At 40.7% G+C, this 20,112-nt stretch overlaps 1 protein-coding gene across 2 annotated transcripts in view; it reads right to left on the bottom strand.

Moving 5' to 3' along the window:
- Positions 1–20,112, bottom strand: part of pappaa (pregnancy-associated plasma protein A, pappalysin 1a) — a 92,287-nt gene that overhangs the window by 58,966 nt on the left and 13,209 nt on the right. For both annotated transcript variants that reach the window (XM_030084476.1, XM_030084477.1), the window contains exons 3-7: positions 15,624–15,769; positions 14,997–15,290; positions 14,483–14,675; positions 14,105–14,226; positions 6,926–7,427 (exon numbers count right to left, since the gene is read on the bottom strand). In XM_030084476.1, coding sequence (XP_029940336.1) covers positions 6,926–7,427; positions 14,105–14,226; positions 14,483–14,675; positions 14,997–15,290; positions 15,624–15,769 — 1,257 coding nt within the window. The remainder of the gene's footprint in view (positions 1–6,925; positions 7,428–14,104; positions 14,227–14,482; positions 14,676–14,996; positions 15,291–15,623; positions 15,770–20,112) is intronic.

The raw sequence follows: 20,112 nt of genomic DNA, 5'->3' as shown, positions 1-20,112 counted from the left end.
CAAGCAAAAAAAAACAAAAAAAACAAAAGGATAACAAAATAAAAACAGAATAACTTATTTCATGTAAGCACTCTCATTTGCAACTGCATCACTTACAGTTTTCTTTCTTTTTCTTTGCTTACAGTTTTGGTTTCTCATTTCTAGTTTTGATTTGTCGCTTATGGTTATGGTTTCTCATTCATGGTTCTCCTTTTTGGCTTTCAGAGTTTTTGGCCGTCTGTGTGTGTGTGTCTCTAGCTCAGTGTTTTACTCATATTTTTGGGGTCATAAATCTGTTTACACAGTCACATTGTGGGAATTTGACTTCCTTTCGGGGGACAAAAAGCAAGTTCTTATGACACAAACCATTAAACTTTAGGGGAAAGTCTCGGTTTGAGGGCGGGGTAATTTCAGGGTTAGGGTTAGTCCTCAACAAATGAAGTAATATGTAAGTCAGTGCAATGTATTTTGAAATGATGGAAACATTACTGACTTTGTGTGTAATTGTGACTTGAGACAAGTGCTCTCATGCGAGTTTCCTAATTACGCATATAGGGACTGTTGTCATAAGAGCTTCCCGCACACACCACAGTTTAAATTTATGTGTCATGAAACAACAATAGCTACAATTGTGGGAGGTGATTATTGTGTTATATTGCAAAGACGATCCCAGTAGAGTTGTTTTGTCTGTCAATCAGTATATTTGTTCGTTATACTTATGTTTTCAATAGTGCAGTCAGTGTTTACTTGTTAACAGCGGCGGGTTGAAATGTTACCATAGCGAGAGATGCCGGCCAGTCGATAGTGCCTTATCCACCGAAGTAGGCTTTGTGAGAATATGACATGCAAAATTCCATATTTTTGAACTGAAAATTAAAGTTATGTGCATTTTTTATTGTTTTAATATAGCTTTTTATTATATGTAATGGCATGTTATTAAAAGAAGAGTGTGGAAGAGTGCTGGTGGGTATAAACATACCTTTAAAAATATTGTTTATTATTGTTTCTGTTTTGAAAAGTAGACTTAAGTTGATAACGGAGAATATTAGTGAGTGCAATGCATGCTACATGTGCCCTTATGGTATTGTGTGTATAAGGAATGCATGATTGTCTGGTATAATCATGACCAGTATGAGCCAAGTGTGTGGCAAACATTATGTATGCACATGGGTGGGGGGGGGAAAGCATGATAAATGAGGGTAAATAGGACCAATAGGATATCCATAGATTATTTCACGTGGACCATCAAGTATTGTAGACCTAATTGGAGAATGCCCTCTGCAATTTCTTGAATGCAGTGACATGCAAGCAGGAATACTGTACTTCTCAAATGAGCAACGGTGCATTCAGCAATTGGATACATCACTCAAAGCATGTCACACACACACACGCAGCCACAAGTGAGCACATACACAGCACAGACAATACAGACAGCATACTGTCTGCCGACCAAGTCTCTCAAACTGAACCTCAAGCGCACAGGCATGAACCTCGTGCCCCAACGATGCAAGATAATCATCAGTGTGACTACAATGAAGCACCAGGAGCATGTCTTTCCAATCAAAGCCGCGAGAGGAACAAAGGAGTTTTCTCAGTTTCATTCAAGACAGGCATAACCTCTGATTAGCAGCGTTAACAGCTCGGTTACACAGTTACTGGACAACAAAGCGAGGATGAGCTCACACCCTTGTTCAATAAAGAAATGGATACTGCACGTCCAATGTGCAGGTAGAGAAACAACTGCGAAAGAAGCTCTGCTCCACTTGGATTTGTATGAAATATTTTCATAATCGGCAGGGATAGGAGAGGTCAGGAACTAAAGTGCTGTCCTCAACACGCTACCAGATATGGTCCCCTCAACCCCATGTTAATTCCCTAATTTTTCTCGTATTTCTTCATCACATTCCCGGCGGACAAAAGATGACCAAGTTCAAATTAGCTGTTCTATCCCAAATCTGAAAACTGCAGGACTTAAAGATCAAGTAACAAAATGAATTTCCCCACTGTGAAACCTTTGCCTGGGATGAAATATTTTTGTTGGCTTTATTATTATCAACACAGAATGTTTGACCTGACAGACTCTGCTCTATACAATAATATATCCTGACCTGTAGTGTTGGCTCATGTTGGTGAAACTCCAGGCTACACTCAAACATGCCCCCTCTAATTGAATTAGTTTAGCCCCTGGAAAAGTCAATCTGTTGGAGACTTTATCTTCGAGGAGACCAAACACAGAGAGTGGATGGACAGAGGAGGGTAACAGACACTGCTTTGAAAGTAAGCACACAACGGATCCCTTTTTTTTTTTTTTTTTTTTTTTTGGATGAACAGATATTGGGGAGAGCGTAATTTACACAACCCCATTGTATGTAAAAGTAAAGCTTGATCGGGCCACACTGAGAGAAGAGGTCATGCGAGTACACAAGAAAATGGGGAAAGTGAGTATGGGAGTGCTGGGAAACAAAGCCGAGGAAAATGCATTGAGGAAAATATGAGAGGAGATAAGAAAAATAGAGGAGCATATTGTGATCGCTAGATTAGATTGTGGAGAAGGTACAAGACGGGGGGTTTGAGTGGAAAACATGAGGTCATCTATTCCTCCTTGGTTCAGTCAGTTTTATCTTCCCCACTGGGTGTTTGACGTCTATAGTTAGACTCAAAATAGTGGTTTCCCAATAGCGCTGAATGAGTTGGGCTCATCTCACTGTAGATCACAGCGGCAGGAAAATGGCAGCACTCTTCAGATGTTTACATCTTACTGACAAGCATCTTTTCACTGGAAGGGATAAGAGGAGCTCTAGAAAAGCAAAGGTGGAGCGACGTAATGTTGGTACGCTGCCACAATAACAGAATAAAAGTCTCTTGAGGAGATTATCAATCTATCTCAGCAATTTGATATACGCATTGTATTTTAACAACGTCACACAATATTCCTCAGTGAAAAGCTGGTGTAGTACTTGGATCAGTGCTTCTCAAAGTGTTGGGATGGCTCATTCTTGTGGTGGCGCTAAAGAGCTTCTTCATACCCATCAGTACTTTAGAACAAGAACTATCTAACGACTAAAAGGGGCCAATAAGATCACGTTGCTCTTGCTCAACTGAATAATCAGATTCAGTGTACTTTTTCAGGAAGATGCTTGTCAGCTTGCGGGTTGAAGGTCTTTAAAAATATATGTAAAGATCCAAGAACCACATAGCAAAAAAACCTCCTCCGCCAGTAGTGTCTCCACATCGAGTGCTGTGCTGAACATATGTTTCCTGGATGTGAAAATGTACATTTGGTTCCAGAAGGTCAGGAGTGCTACTCCTCTTAGCGTGATAACAACGATAACAACCGCTTAAACGCGGGGATCAACCTGTTCTCAATTATGAGCGTGGCTGATTCTCCCTGACCTCACGCACTGAAGCCACTTAAAGAATTGGTAACACTACAGATAACAGTGTTATCAAACGCAGATGATTAAACAGTGAAAGCGCAATTTTTCAGACGTCACCAGTGTGGGAAACTGTTTATAACCTGTTCGAGCAACCACAGCTATAAGACAATGACTTGGTGACAGTGACAATAGTGCCAGAATTGAATGACGGTTGGTTCTTTATCATTTTATTATTATTTTTAAGAGTCTACCAATTCATTGAAGCCCACCAAGTCAAACTCTCAGCAATGCGTCGCAAAGAGTGAATCAGTCAATGTGATTTGGATTTATAGACTTAAAAAGTGAAAACCTGTTTCATGGCTTAACTTGAGAATTTAGTACTGCATGGATCATCGTCTTTTTGAATAAAAATAGCAAGCATTTTGAAACATGTATAATGCATCAGTAATATAATCTCTTCTGGGTCACTTGGTGTAACCAAAAACATTTGTGGAATTTACCACAGCCGAAATGAAACATCCGAAGCAGTGAGGGAATGAATGACTGAATAAATGAAAGATTAGGCACAATTTTAACTGATTTCTTCTATTTCTTTAGTGAGTTTAGTTGAGGTTTTTTTTTCTTCATGAGGTCATTAACAAAATGGTAAAAGGATCAGCTCTAGGTTTCACTTCAGACAATAATTTAACACATGTGCAGTGGATGACATTCACCGATACAGATAATTTCCGGATCACATCTCAAATTCATAAAGCCACATTTTCATCTGTAAATGATCATACGTCATGTGTAACTGATCCGAGAAGCAACTCGTATTACAAATAAACTCATTCCACACACTGTGAAGGTGTCATATGATAAAATTTCATTATTTCACCCTACTTTGATGAGCTATTCTGCTCAGGACCCCCTGCAGGAGCATAGATTCTAATGTGGCTTATTGTAAAGATGAGCCACATGGTATCGATTGACCCCGGTGATTACACGTAGAAGCATGCACAAATATGTCCGCTACTGAGCGCAAGAAGAGCGTCTGTGTTCATCTGTCTGTGTGTGTGTGTGTGCGTTCCTGCCTCCACCGATGTGTGTGCGCTGAGCCTATGTGTGAGCATGCATATGGATGTATTTCCATTGTGTAGCGCCATGTTGTTCTTGGCTGAAAGATCCCAGATGAGAAACACAGATAAATATAAGGAAGTTTAGGGGGAAGGAAAACTTAGATTGAGCCTGCAAGATTAACAAACAAAGCTCTGCTCCTTTTATCAGTTTGGCAGCTGACACGCATTTGAAGTTTTACTGCTATTAATTTAACACCCACAATACCTCCAACAACCTGTGCTACATGTTTAGAATTAAGAGAGATACTTTAAAGGAAAGAGGAGGTCATGCCTAATGGGAAAGTCATGCTTTTGCTGAGGGCCACGTGTCGATACAGTTTGCAGTTTCATTTTGCATGAGATGACACATCATCAACTCAACATAAATAGGTGTATGGAGGGGGAACTAAAATTACAAAATGTGTATGGACACTGAGTCTGGAGCGTTAAGTTTAAACATTTTGCCAGAAAGTATATCAAAGTAAATTCTGACCTGAGTTCAGAAGCATCAATATATTTGTAAAGAATGTATTGACTGGGACAAACTGGAAAAACAAAGCATAAAAGTGATGTAGAGCTGGGAAAGAGTCACAAAAGAGCATGGTATCTGTCCTTTGTCTCTCATGGTTTGTGTCTCCTACCCTCTTTTTTCATACTATCTTGACCTCCTAATGTTCTCCTTCATCACGCTTTGCCACCCACCACCTAACCCCCCAAAGCTTAGCAATGATTTACCCCCGACTGGTCCAACCTCCCACCCTGCATCTCCTCTTCACCCTTCGCCACCATAATTTACTCTGTCACCCTGACCTCCCAGTCGTTAGCCATTCCAAACAAATCACCACCCATGGACGGAGCCAAAAAAGCCGAGATGTCAGCCGTCCCCTCTTGCTCGGTTTGCCCCGGCTCAGAAGAAGGCCAGTGCCCTGACAGCGGGAGGTCAATCACTCCCCCTCCACGTCCAGCCCCGCGGAAACATGCGAGAAGAAACTTTCTGTGTGGTCAACAAAAGCTTTTCAGCAGCTGGACTTCGGCGATCCAACGAGGCACTATACATTAGATTTGTGGCGTGCCAAAACATCGGCGTGAACTTCATTCATCAACAAGTCAGGGTTTTCTGTTTGCTGTGAAACCGCGGGTGTGACAAGACAGCGAGGCGGCTTACCAGACTCACACTGAAGAAGAAACTGAAGTTATCCGACAAGCATCCATTGTGGCAATGATCTATTTCAATCTCAGAATATATTTTTCATTAGTAGAAGAATAAAGTGAAATAAACCAGGATTTCATTTATCTGCTTATTCAGGATGATGCCTGCATCGTGGATTTAGCATCAGATTTGACCAAAATGAAGGAGCAGCACAAAACATTGTTACAAAAGAGCATTGTCCATTTCGAAAGGCTTTTTCTCTTCTTCTTGTGACATTTATCCCTCAGCTAGATTAGATAATGGTTTTGATGGCGAGGATGAACATACTTACGTGCTACAACACTTCTCATGCCATTGAACAGAGACAAGATCCCACATGCTCTCATAGCAAAAAAAAAAAAAAAAAGGCCTTTGCCACTGACCACTACCACTGGAATGCAACCACAGCTAGTGAAATACACCACAGCAGTAAAACTACCTACAGTACATCAATAATCACTGAAGTGTGCCAAAACCTCCACATAAATACATTCCTACAGCAGGAAGCCCTCCACAGACATTGTCACTCAAGTAGGAAGTTGTGCAGAGACACTTTGTGGAACTTGGATGTCATCACTCCGTTTTTGCGTAACATGCGTATACTCACCCTTTTACCTCTTATCGAGCGCTTTCCTTCTCATGTGAACCACGCTGACAGCACGATAGTGAGATGGCATAACACGCAGCAGTGCCATGTATACAGACAGCAGCACACTTTTATCAAGTCAGCACATTCCATGAAAGCAAAGCACTAAATTCTCACCGCAGTGTGTAGATAATACCCTCAACAAGCTGTCTATTTGCCCTTGCTTCATGGAACATGGGAAAAAACAAATGTGGGCAACAACTGACCTGTGACTTAGGAAACAAATGTTGGGCAACTGATTTGAAACTGCAGAAGCAGTGGTGGCTTTGCTCGCAGTCCTGGGGGCATTGAAAAGGATATCTGGTATTTCTGGTATTATGAGAACATATTTTTGTGGAGAGTTTCCACAGATAAATAAATACCTTATGCAGACATTTCTAAACCCCCAAATAAGATCACACCACTCAGCAAAATCTCTAATAAAAAGCAATCATTTCAGTCTCTAACACTGAAGAATGGTTGAAGACCAAACAGTTATTTGATTTGCTTTGTTTTGTTTTTCTTTCATACTTCTCCATTTGGGAAAAACAGAAAGAACTTAGTTTTACACACAGCGCTGCTGTGCTGAAGGAGGACTGGCACTTGCGCTCTCACCAAAAAAACTTTTAAAAAAAAATCCACCTACCAGGTCACTCACCTGTCTGTGTATCGGCGGGTGGGTTCGTTCAGCATCAGACCATGTGGTGCGTGGGTGAAGGCGGGCTGGCGCAGCAAGCGGTAGCGCAGCGGCTGGCAATGCCTACAAAGGGCGCAGTCTGGCTTGGACGCCAAGAGAGTGGCGTCAATCTCCAGGTGTTGCTCCATAGTGTAAAACTGGACCCCGTACACCTCTTCCTCTATGTCCAGCTTCAGAGTCAGTGGGGTGTCACAGAAAACATTACTCGGGCCCAGTGAAATGTTGTTCCCGTTGACAGTCAGGAGCAAAATGTTGTGGATGGCAGGTAGCGCCGTCTCCTCGGGACTGAAGAAGGTGACCCACACGGTCAGGGAGTCCGGGACCAGCGGGTGGGCGAACTCCAGCTGAAGCATGCAGCCCTGAAGAGGGCACTCCGGCATCCCGACGGCGCCCTGCTCGACCCCCGCGTTGGGGCTCCAGGTGCGGACGCTTGGCTCGCAGGCCTGCTCCACATCTGGAGGGCCTACGAGACAAACACAAATAAATATCTACAAGTACACAACATGTCAACAATGTGGAGACTTCTAATACACAGAACAGACGACATGATGCTGAACATGAACAGTTCTGTAATATAATTCTATGTGTTGCTGCAGAGTCTTAATTTGTCTGTTTAACAGGTAAGTTTCTGACACCAATATGAAGACTAACTGCATTCATCAGAGTGTTGACAGACAAAGGATTTGCATCAGGGAACCTTTTCTTTTTTTTTTTTAGTGCATCAACAGCCTTCGCAACAACAACATCGAGGTGAAACTGAGAGTTCATTGTGAGTCCATCTGAAGAGGAAAGGCAGAGCTGAGGTGTGTACCTTCTGTGAGGGGCCCTGTGCAGGGTTCTCACTTCGACACAGTCATTACAACCTCTAACAGTCACACTCCAGCCATATTTGGAGTCCACACACAGCTAACTCGCATTATCCCAAGTGACGTACACTAACATTCATCAAGCACTTTTAGAAGCCAGCAAGCGGCAGACACTATGTTCTCCCTCGATTTCCTTTTGTGCATTTCCAAGCTGGCAACCAACGAAGCCATTTGCTAACCTCATTTCTGGGCACCATGCAAAATTCCAGTGTTTAATCAAGTGAGGACTGAATATGGTTTCCAAGCCACATTATCTCAACACATTTATTATTGTACTGTAAGTGTGTGTGTGTGTGTGTGTGTGTGTGTGTGTGTGTGTGTGTGTGTGTGTGTGTGTGGCCATTGTGGAGGTGAATTAAAGAAAAGAGAAAGAGAGTCAGAGAAAAAGAAAAGAGAGGGAGTAAGGCAGGGGGGCTGGAAGAGAATGAACTAAGGTACTCCAAGAGCTTGGCTTTGCTCGGCTCATGTAGTCCTGGCTTTCTGGGTACATTTTCATTAAGTTTGCAAAGAAAGGAACTGTAGCCACTGAAAATATTTTGTAATGTCAGCTGTTATGATGGGCCTCACTCCTGCTCTGGCGCTGCCGCTAATGCGGTCGGAGATTGAAGAGGAGACAGAGTACGGGTGTCATCCATTGTGTAACTCACACTGATATAAACTGTATTACAAACATGAAGAATGCATCCATGATTGGCAGTACAATCTGTTCAAGGAAAAAGGAAAAGAATAATAATCATAATAATTTAATTGTAAAATAATCATCTGTTTGCAAAAGGTAAAAAATGCCTTCAACAAAAAAAAAAAAAAAAAAATCAGGGAACTGTTGTGATATTGTTAAAACTTCAAAACAGAAGATAGGGTCTCCATCAAACTGTGGTACACTTGTGAAATGTTTTTTTAATTTAATATTTCTAAAAGAGGAAATGTTACGCCAAGAATACAAGTCAGTACATTGTGTTCAGGGATCATCAATCTTTTTTTTAAAATCGGAAAACAATTTCAAAAGCTTCTTGGGGGCTTCTTGTTCCTTCCAGTAAACCCATTCATCCATCCATCCACCGATCCATTCATCATCCTTCCATCCATCCATTCATTTACCGATTCAACCACCCATCCTTGTGGTTGCAGGGCACTGGATTTGATCCCTGCTGGCTATGGGTACCCCCAGGACAGATCACTCCTCCATCACAGCTACTTGTTACAGTCCTGTGATGGTAACCAGGTGTCTGTGGGCAACACACTGGCTCCCATTGCAGCGCATTAGTTATGTAATACCATGTTACAGAGACACAAACCCTAAGGGGAATTACTGAAATGCAGTGTGGGTATATTGGTTTGGTGCAAAGTTTTACTTGAGTCTTTGAATTTAAGTTCAAGTTTGGATTTTTTTTATATATATACACTTCATTGCCAAACAATTCCCTGCAGGTGAAAACTGGTCTGTGAGGGATTCACTGGAGCCCATGTGATTGTGAAGAGTGTAACCATGTATAAATAAGTGACTCAAAGACACTTTTGAATGACGGTAACAAATATAACTAAACTATGATATTCAGAAACACGAGACAGAAAAAAACCTAATATAATCAAATTATGATTAGCACCATTAGCCATGCAGTACAAATATCTACACACCGAAGGTTCAGAAACTTAACTGATCTGGACACTGCTAATTAGGTTTGTATTTATTTTTTTGGAAACATCTCAGGCTGTTTCGTAACTTAGAAATAATTACTGTGAATATTACTCAGAATTCTGTCCACTAAAACCCAGCTTTGGAATTATTTATAGGTTAGTATGTCAACTTTTTCCCTATAAAGATTTATTTTTTTGGTAAGAAAAATTAATGAATGCTTGTTGTGTTAATGAAAAAAAAAATGTCCAAACCATCAACAGTAAAAGTGCTTACATGACAGTGATTGAGGCAATTTGTTGTCCAAATTGCTCAGTTTGCAGAAACCGCAGAAACAGGTCGGCATTTTAAAACTGCATGCAGTTGCATTGGTGATTAAAAGCCCCACTCTCCAAAGTCCAGTTGGAGTAATGGATGTGTCTGAAGCCCGACGCCAAAATCCTGCCTGGGGTTTTTAATGCTCTCAGACAAGATTTTACAGATCGGGAAAGTTATCACAGCAGCAGATTTTCAATTTAAATGACAAAACAGCAGAAATTTGCAACTAAAGTAATCTATAAAGAAAGATGTGCTTGTTAATGTAACGTCCTGATGAATGGCGCTCTACTCAAAGTAGTCCCACTTTTTTTGTAAGACAATTTTTCTTAGCAGACCTATTTGTGTTAAGCTTACTGAATGGACTCCAACGGATGGATGAGGGTATGTTTTTCATGCAGCAGTGATGCTAATTTAAACACAGTTTTATTCTAATCTTGAAGTCCATTTTACTGTTTTTATAAGGAATTGTATCCCCTGATTGTGAACCGGTGCGTGAACTTACTGCTAATAAAAGCAATCAATCATGAAATACCTTCTTAATAAGTACTTTAATCATAAATGGTAAAAGGATTTCACTTCTATTGCATGTTTTAAAATGGTTAACATGATCGGTCACATTCACGCACACACACTCACATAGTCACGAGAAATGACCTGAAATCACTTGAGCCAGAATTCCCATTTTATGGCAGTGATAAATTACAAAAAAACATTAAATTCTATAATTAGTAAAACTGTTAGCCGCCTGAATCCAATTATTCTCATGTGCAGGAAATAAAAATAAAAATCTTGAAACTCGTACAATCGCTGTTTGACACAACTTTGAGAGATAAGCTAAAAGAATAATAAGGTCAGGTATAACCCCAAGATAGATGCCGGCGTCCGACCACCATCCAGTCATAATTCTTCTGCTCTGGACAATCATGCACATCCTCAAGAAGTCCAGAGAGCACGGTGAATAAACAAAGCGGGATATGTCCGGGCATGCACGCTTTATGCTTTCTAAGAAGCGTCTGGCTCCGAGTCTCACTATCGATGACTCACTGTCACACGCTGTTACACACTTCCTCGCTTAGAAGGCAGACATCAACCCCCCTCCAACCCTTTTTGCCCTGACACACAGACAAACAGGGAGACACTTTGCAGACACAGAGACACACTTTACAAAGGCAACAGACACTCTACAGCTTGGGAATCAATGTCACAACGCGTTGCTCTCAGACCTTTTTTTTTTTTTTTTCCCCTAAGCGTGGAGCAGATGGTATAGGTGTTACACATCACTATCAGATTATTGTTTGGTTTTTTTTTTCCACTGAGGAGGCCAGACGATTTAAAAACATATCCTGTAACTAAAAAACAAGGGTAAATGTTTCCTAACTGTTGAGCTAATATATTTTCCAGAGGAAGACAGTTTACCTTGGATTAATCTGAGCCTTATAATTTCTCCTCCCTGAAAGTTGTTGCTGTGTACAGCTGTTTGTTAGCAATTGCGTGTTTTCAATAAGCGATATACAGCACATTACTTAATCTGAGCTGGAACGATAGCAGTGGGAGAGTTATTGAAATGCAAACTAAGGCTATTGCTCACAACTCACGTTCTTCTTGCAATTTTGAAAGAGCAAAACTTATTTCACCAATGAATTCAAGGCCAAAACTGATTTTAAAGTGAATGAATGCCATAAATGTTGAAACTTCATCACGGAAATTAAAGTATTTTGATTGACTAGACAGGCTTACTGAATCTGATTGAATGGTATATAAAATATGTGCATCAATGTAAATGTAATGAAAATTTAACAAGACTTGAGGAGACAATATTTCATTTAAATTGTTTTTTTTAATTAGGTTTCTTATATCTTGGCACACATGCAGCTGCCTTTAAGAATTACTGAGTAAATCTATAGATATTTACACCTCTTTTATACAATTCATTGTAAATGTACACTAAAGACATCGCCTTGTAAAAGCAGCCTCTTATCTACTCGCTCATTGCTGGCAGACTCTCTGGTCCATCCACAAGACTGTTTTTAATCCATCTAGGATCCTCCGACCATGCAATTCCCCAAACTATCCTTGGTGTTTTTGACCCACCTTTCCTCTCATAACATAACCCCCTCAAAATCTATATCTTTGTGTTTTTTGTTCTTTTTTCATTATTGCTCCCTTCTTTTTTTTTTTACAGAAGCAGTATTTCTCCTGGGCAAAGAATAGTGAAGATTTATGAGAGGCATTCTGGCTCGGAGCGGCCACACCAGTGTTTCCCAGCCAAGCAGTGAGAAGAGACAGCTCGCATGTCCTTAGATCACAATGGCCAAGAATGCATGAACACAAATGAATGCATAAGCTCATCTTCTTTTTTAGACAATAGCAAGTCAATAGTCAAAATTCAAACAGTTTTGTTTGCCATATGTTTGAATTTGCAGCTTGCCAAAATACGTGTAACTGTTGGACACATATGCATCGTCACAGCAGGACAGCTGCTATGATATCTGGTGTATCCGGTGAGTCGCTGGCTGAAGTCAAGTTTACAGTGAATAGAGATCTGCCACAAACAGGAGCCTATTGCAAGAGGGAAAATACAGTTTACACACACACAGCAGGACGGGCAAGCCCAGACTTGCCCCTGGTAGAGACACTATGAGTACAGAGACAAGTTCAGTGAAATATAAAGTGAAATATGGTGAAAATATATACAGTGAAATGTGTTTACTGATACAATTCCAATAGGTATAATATGGGATAGAGTAAAAACTACATGAAAACTGCATGAACTGCACCACTTTAGTTCGATGTTAGCATGGTGATTCTAATTTTTGTCATTGACAAATCATCATTATTCTCTATATATAACCATACATAGGTCAAAAAATGTCAATTCATTTCAATTTAATGTCTTCACAGCTGTCAATGTGCCTGCTGACAGACATGCAGACAGAAGATGCAGTTGTTAAAAAAAAAACAAAAAAAACTAGACTCTAGCTGTCAGCTTTTTAAATTTAAAAGGGAAAAAGTAAATTGTAGATTTGGGTAATAAAACCTGTATGAGTTTAAAACTAGTACCAAGTCCCCACCATTATTTATTGATTGTGCACAGTAATCCATAAGCAAAATATCTACAGTGTTTTATTGCAATCAAACTAATGGAAGCATAAACTACATGTAATGTGCAAGCACTCACTTATACGTAACATAAGTTAAAATGTAGATTGAAAGAGTTACTCTCAGCTATCAGGTGGTTGCTCTATACCTTCAGCTATTACTGTGACACCATACTTCCTGTAACCTTAGTTCTTTCTATTCGTGCAGCTAAGACTTGAGAAGATGCTCCTTGCTAATTAGAAATGAAAGTCCTATGAATAAGTAGGAGCAACTAAATCACCTCCAGAAAGTAACTCAGAGCATTTTGAGCCGATCAACTTCACCACAACACATTGTCAACAGACAGAGATGAAAGCCAAGCAGAATTTAGTTCCAATGAAGCATTAAAATGCTCTCGAACAGGCCTGTTCATTAATACAGCTGGTCCAAGAAAAAAAAGAAAGAAAAAAAAAAGACTTAACATTTATTACTGTGGCTGTATAGTTTCCACATGAAGAAGTGTTTTAAATTCAGATTTAAAAAAATGGAAAACTTTGCTCCAGCAGTACATGCATGCCTGCAAGGCATGGTGCAAGTGTGTTCCTGGTGTAACTGATTTTGATTTAAGAACTCATATATGTGTTAAAATGTTTATGAGAAACTGTAAGAAACATGACAGCATGCACACACAGCTGCAACCAGCCACATGCATGTATAAAATCCAGAAAATGCTTGATACCAGAACAATGGAGTGAAAAGAGGTACACAAAGGAGAGTCAAGATCTAATTACTGAATAATAACTGTACTGTAATGGTATTAGGTGACATGTCTCCATTTATGCTCCAACTTTGATTCACAGCACATCAATAACATGCAAACCTCATAAACTGCATCCAAAAATGGGAAATAACTGCACCGACATGATCTTTAACCTGGGGTTTGGTCCTGGAGGCCATGGTACCATAAAGATCCATCCATTGGGAATCAACCTCTTTGATCTTTACATGTTGTCCCACGGCACTCAAGTCACGAATGCAGTTAGTCATTCACATACTTTGAGGTTGAGTCTGTGACCGATATTTCAGTATTGACTTAGAACAATATCAACAGGCAAGCCTGAAACCCTGCTATCCTATTCTGCAACTGTGGATGAGAGGCGGATGCAGTGGCTGCATGTTCCCGAGAAGCGTCCTAAATGGCTAAGTGCAGTGCCAGGAACCATTGTATTAAAAGTTGTTGCTTACCTTCAGCCTCTCGTGGGGACCAGTGTCCAGACGGGTTGCACGGCCGTGGAGAAGATGAATTGGAGGCGTACTGCAGGAGAACTCTCCCCTCTGTGCATTTATCACACACTGATCCCACTTCTCTAGGAAACCAACAGGGAGGCACAGCAACCAACTTAGATACAGACCAAAGGAGTCATGTGTGATGAACAGAAACAGTATAGAGAGTGATTTTGTGTATGATATGTACAGAGAGTTCCATTATGTTTTTGGGTACTAATGGAATTTTACCTGTTTTAATCTAAATTTAAAAAAAGAAAAAGAAAAAAGTGTGAAACCGGTATATTAATATAACTTTTATGAAGTTCTGCTTAACAACCTCTCTGTAGTTAATTTCACCTGTCGTAAAACTGTCCGGATATTGGGGGAAACCATTCCAGGGTGATGGAATTATGATGCTGCTCAACCACTTGGGGCGCCATTGGTACTGGAGGTGGTTTGGAGACAGGCTGCCAGGTCTGGTAGACGAGGTCCAGGTAGCAGTGCATCCTCGCCACCTGGTTCAGTGTGAAAGAGTCTGTGCAAGAATCATCTGCAGACAAAAGTGGCAGTCGGTCAGGGTGATGATAGTACTTTGGATTAATCGCTGAAATGAAAAGAAATGAAGTAAGAAAGCGCCTCACAAATCCAAGCCACCTGTTGATGTGTTGTAACATTATTTTCTTCAACTTATCTCAGGCAATAAACTGCCCTTGGCAAACAGCGAGTGATATAAAAAGATTTGTCTCCAGCTACGTTTCACCGGTGCTATTTAACCTGCAAAATTCCACACCTGTCTCGAAGTGCACACAGACGGAGATTCTTCAAATTGCCCCGGTAAGTAGCAAAATGCACTCGAGAGGCCCCGTCTCACCTGCATAACTCATGTAGTTGTTAAACGGCGTGTGCGTGAAATGCCGACAGCCACAGGTCTCGTTGCCCGGTTCAGGATCGGTGCAGCCTTTGTACTTGGGAGTGGGGTTTGTGTCCGCGCAGAGATCGCCCGTCTCCATTGAGGGCTCAGTTTCCAAACACGCATCATTACACGATTCAATCTCCGATATGCCTCGAAACACATGGTAAAGGCCGAGGCTATGACCAATCTCATGCACCATTGTGTCGGTGTGGCCAAATGTACCGTAGAAGGAAGGATTCAGCACAATTCCACCTGAAAAAACACAGAGGAGGAAGTCACTCATATGCATGATGAAAACACTCAAGTGAGTACGCACAATATACAAATGCCTATTTCTAATGTAGCGTAAAGTAATTGTGGAAGTGGAGTAAGACTCAGACAATGCATTATTCATGGACCTCCTCAGCTTCATTATCACCTCCTTCCCTGTGAGAGCTGTGATGAAGACAGAAACTGCTTGGGGCTTGAACTGTAATTACTCAAAATCAACAATCAGGGCTGCCAAAGACGGGATGTGTGCATGCACATGAGTGTGGGAATGAGAGTGCGGATACATGCATGTATGCGTTTTTGTTTGTGTTCTACCCAAATGTGTGAGGGCCTCTTTGTCCCAGGGCCAAGTGGCAACCCCTGCCAGATCTTCATCAGAAGAATTGGCAAAGAAGACATTCAGGTGAGTCGAGCCATCCAAATGCAGAATCTCTTTCAGCTCTTTCACATCCAAATATGCTCTGGAAAATTTGAAAAACAAGAGGAAAATCTGTATTTCAAATTGAGTTAATTGAATTCACCAAAGCAGCGATTTACAAATAACAAAATCAGTTTTTGCAAAAAAAAAAAAAAAAAAAAAAAGACCTTACATAATGTTATTGTTGAGAAAAATTGCTCTGAATAAGGATCCCGTTGAGCTGAGGTATATTTTATAAGTGCACTATCAAGTGAAAATGGAAGAAAGCACTGATGCTTAGAGAAGAATGATCCGTAGACAATATTTGAAGAAAAATCTCCAAAATTTTTGAAGAGTGACAACAAAAGACTGGAAAAATTCTAAAACTGCTCAAGATACAATTTAAAACAAACTGGATTATTTGGAAACAGCTCAGTGATTTGACTGAGCTACAGATATTTTACCCGATTTTTCAGACAGTTCAAGAAAAAAAAAGTAAAAAAAAAAAAAGTATGTTGTATAACATAATGAAGTTGTTGATGGTTCCAACTTCCACAGCACATCATATCATTAACTGATTCAAACAATTTGAATTCTCTTTGCCAAAGGTCCATGACTGAGGCCACATTAGAAGGCTCCATTATGTAGTAATCACTGCATTATCTGAAGAGCTCCAGCACAAGTCACTGTCTGTGAGAAGTTTGTTGCAAAATCCATAAATACAGTAGTTACATTTCCACCATCCCTGCCATAGATAAAGCCATAAAGAACTATAACACATTTGAAAAATTGGGATTGTAAGAGCGCTTTTCCACCAGTCCTCACTTGGCCCTACTTCGCATGGTTCACTTTGGCCTGCCTTGGCCGGTCTTGGTCGTTTTCCCCCATTATAGATAGTACAGCTACAAGTTTTTATGCTACAGAAACCGATTCCCCACCAGTGCAATAACAGACAGAACACATTTCTCAACAATCACAAAGATGTTTATTCAGTCCAAAGTGTGTACAGTACTGTTTACCTCCCCCAGGACAGAGCAAGACACAGCGGGGAAATGGGTTGCACACAGTACTACAACACCAACACACTTCCAGCTCCACTCCACACAACCAAGCACACTACGGAGAACTTGGTTGAAGGAAGCATTCTGTCTGGTCTCCTTCCTCAGTGGGGCAGCGGTGACACTGGGAACCAGCAGGAATGCTCCAGCAAAAAGCAAAACACAAACGGAGAAAGTAGTTTACATCGACGGCTCCTCGGCTAGCTGTGGCTAATTAGCTAGCTCTGCCTACACACGCACACGGGAGACCACGACGTCACTTACAAATTATCTTTGCTCTTTGTGAGTTTACAACCTGCTGCTTCAGTAACATTAAAAAACGTTTTAAGTCACAAATACTCACCAACCCAACACGGCCGTGATCGAGTTGACGCCATTCTCCCTCTAGTTGCTGTTGCTCGCCTGTCTGCGGCCGTAAATGGCTAAACCACCTCCACCGGGGGCTTCCAGCTACACTGTCCCGGTGCAGTGCGCTCCGTGTAGCTCCCGCTGAATCCTCTCCTTGGCCACCGCACATTTCCGCACCTCGTCACTCCTCAGACAGGTCGATTTTTGAGCATATTTCCAGATTGCTGTTTCCACATATGTATATTTTGTTGTGGGGTTTTAAAAATGGCGGGTGTGAGTCTGGCGCAGGCGCTTTCCCGATTCTACTACTGACGTCACATTCTGGCCAATCAGCGGACGGCATCTGCCGACGTCACATTCTCAGCGCCCCCTCAGGCACAACTTTGTAAAACACCTTCATCATATCATCTACAGAGGTTGAACACATCAATACAGACAGAAAATTAAGTCGCTAAAGAAAAGAAAAAATATAAATTAAAAATTAAGAAAATTGTTGTTAAGTTATGTAATAACAATAACATATCCACACAGAAATTACCAGGGATCAAAATATGACTTACATTAACATAAAATGCTCTAACAATTTACAAAGTTTCAGTGCAGATTCATTTTTCATTACTTTCAAGGATTTTAAAAAATCTAAATTGTTTTCCTAAAACAAAAGAAACCCTGCTTGGCCTGCTTGGAACTTCGGCCGATCAGGGACCAGCAGGGACCATCAAAGTACCTGTATGAGCCACTAAACCATTGATGCCATATAAAAAACTAAACTGTAATACAAACAAATGGGTACCAGGGCCGAACCGAGCGGAGAAGGGCCAAGTGGAGATTCGTGGAAAAGCGCCAAAACGAGCCACTCTGGTACATAAATCACAAACCTGCAAAAAGGGGTTGCATTGGAGTCTTTAGTGTACTTTTCCATCTGATAATGTAATATCAATGGACTATCAGTGATAACAAGTATGACATTTGACTTGACAACATATTTTCTCATTTAGCTGTTCTTTTGGGGAGAAGAACTCGGTGCTTCAGCAGAACAAAGCTTGACCACATACTGCATCCATCATGACAGCATGACTTCACGGTCAAAAAGTCTGGATGTTGAACTGGCCTGTCTCCAGTTCAAAGCTTTCACCAGCAGAAAACATTTTTCTCTCCTCTCTTGTTGAACCAGCTCTTACCCTCAATTATTAAGGCTAACCTAGTCTGAGATCAAGTTTTAACTTCTCCTGTTCAATAGACCTTACAGTTAGGGCAGGCTCATTTCACCCTGGGACATCATGGATCGTTAGATTGCTCAAAGAAGTTCGTTAATGCACTCAATTATCTCCCATATTCCATTGCATTTATCAACTTCATGTGTCTCTCCTGTAGTCTGTGCTCTCCTGTCTGCCCACTTCCTTTTTGCTTTCCCTTGGCTGTGGACCTGAAGGCTTCTGAACTGTGCTTCCTACATCTCACATCAAGTCTGCAGCAAGTGGATAAGCTTATGTCTTAAGTCAACGTGTTTGTTGCTTTTGCTGTTTTATCTTTATCTCTGTTGCTATCCCCTAACCCCAAGCTGAAAGCTGCCGCCTTCGAATCTAAATCTGCTGGAAGTTTAGTCCTTGAATTTTAAGGATTTTTTTGTTATTTATGTTTATTTACTTATTTATGTTACACTTTGTGCAATATAAATGAGACTGCCACTACTACTACTTCCTGTAACTTGTCATTATTCGTACTTAATAAATAATTTCTTTGCATTTGTGAATAAAGTACATATTTGTTTCACATTCCCTTAACATCAGTTGCAAAACAGTGTTTAAATTTTGGCTCCACACAGTCTGCTGTTAGTTGGGCGGCACACCTGGCCTGTGGTCTTGGCAGGTGTTGATTTGAGGTAAACAAGTTTTTGTTTTACGGTGTGCGTTGAAACAATCAAACAATTCCTTCCCTTTCCAGCTCGCGTTGCTGCAGTTCACTCTCACTTACACTTGTGCAACAGAAGGGCAATAAACACTGTGTTTTTAATGCTGTTGCCTAGGAAGTGCTATAAACAGTACAATAACCCCAAATATGCAGCTATGGGCATATAGTACCGTTTGAGTGGAATTCCCACTTTCTGCTAAAAACAAGCCGCAATGTTTTTGTGTTGATGATGGTGGATGTTTTTGTGTTGGCCCACAGTGAATCATGCAATAACCAGAATAATAAAACATTTTTCTCCATGAGTTTGTTCGTCTTTCACAGTTCTTTTAGGCATCTGTCTTCTTTATTTCAACATACGACAAAATATGTAAACCATAGCCACATAATAGTCAAGCAGGTGCTGGTGGAACTCGGTTTTAGAAGCAGCAAGAAATTATAATATATTTTATTGAAGTGGACTCTTGAATAAATAAAATAAATGCAAATTAAAGGTTGATCTTGGCTGTCATATATGCATAGTTGATGTAACAATTCTGCAAAGTAGTTTTAATATAATGAAGAATGCGTGTGAGCATTTGCGGTCATGAAACAAATACCTACACATTCATTTCTTTTTTTGATCTGACTGGACATCCTGGGCTCAATCAAGGCAGCCTGAGACGTCAATTAATTGCTCAGGTATTCTGACGTCTCCCTATCCTCGACATAATGTTTTTTCTCAGATTCCCAGTGTACGAGCAGCCGTACTAATGACTGCAATCACTCAGCACAATGAGATATCTTTCCAGCAGTGAAACTGTCATTCATTTTATGAACACATCAAACATATTTTTCTCTATGGGCCTGGCTGGTGGTCCTGGCAAACTGCATCAGCAAGCTCAGTCATCTCTTGGAAGAGTCTGTAATCTGTTGCATATGTTGAAATTTTAGTTTATTATTCAGTCTCTGGCCCTACAACGGGTACAGAAGCAGGAGTTTTTTATCAGAATCAAAATATAACACTGGTCCTACTGTCATAAATTAGGTCTTCGGATGCTTTGGCCCAGTTTGAGTGACCCACTTTATATGTGATATGTTGTGTTCATATTTT

The sequence above is a fragment of the Salarias fasciatus genome (assembly GCF_902148845.1).
Source record: "Salarias fasciatus chromosome 7 unlocalized genomic scaffold, fSalaFa1.1 super_scaffold_4, whole genome shotgun sequence".
Lineage (NCBI taxonomy): Eukaryota > Metazoa > Chordata > Actinopteri > Blenniiformes > Blenniidae > Salarias > Salarias fasciatus.
This window is presented reverse-complemented; position numbering and strand designations above follow the sequence as displayed.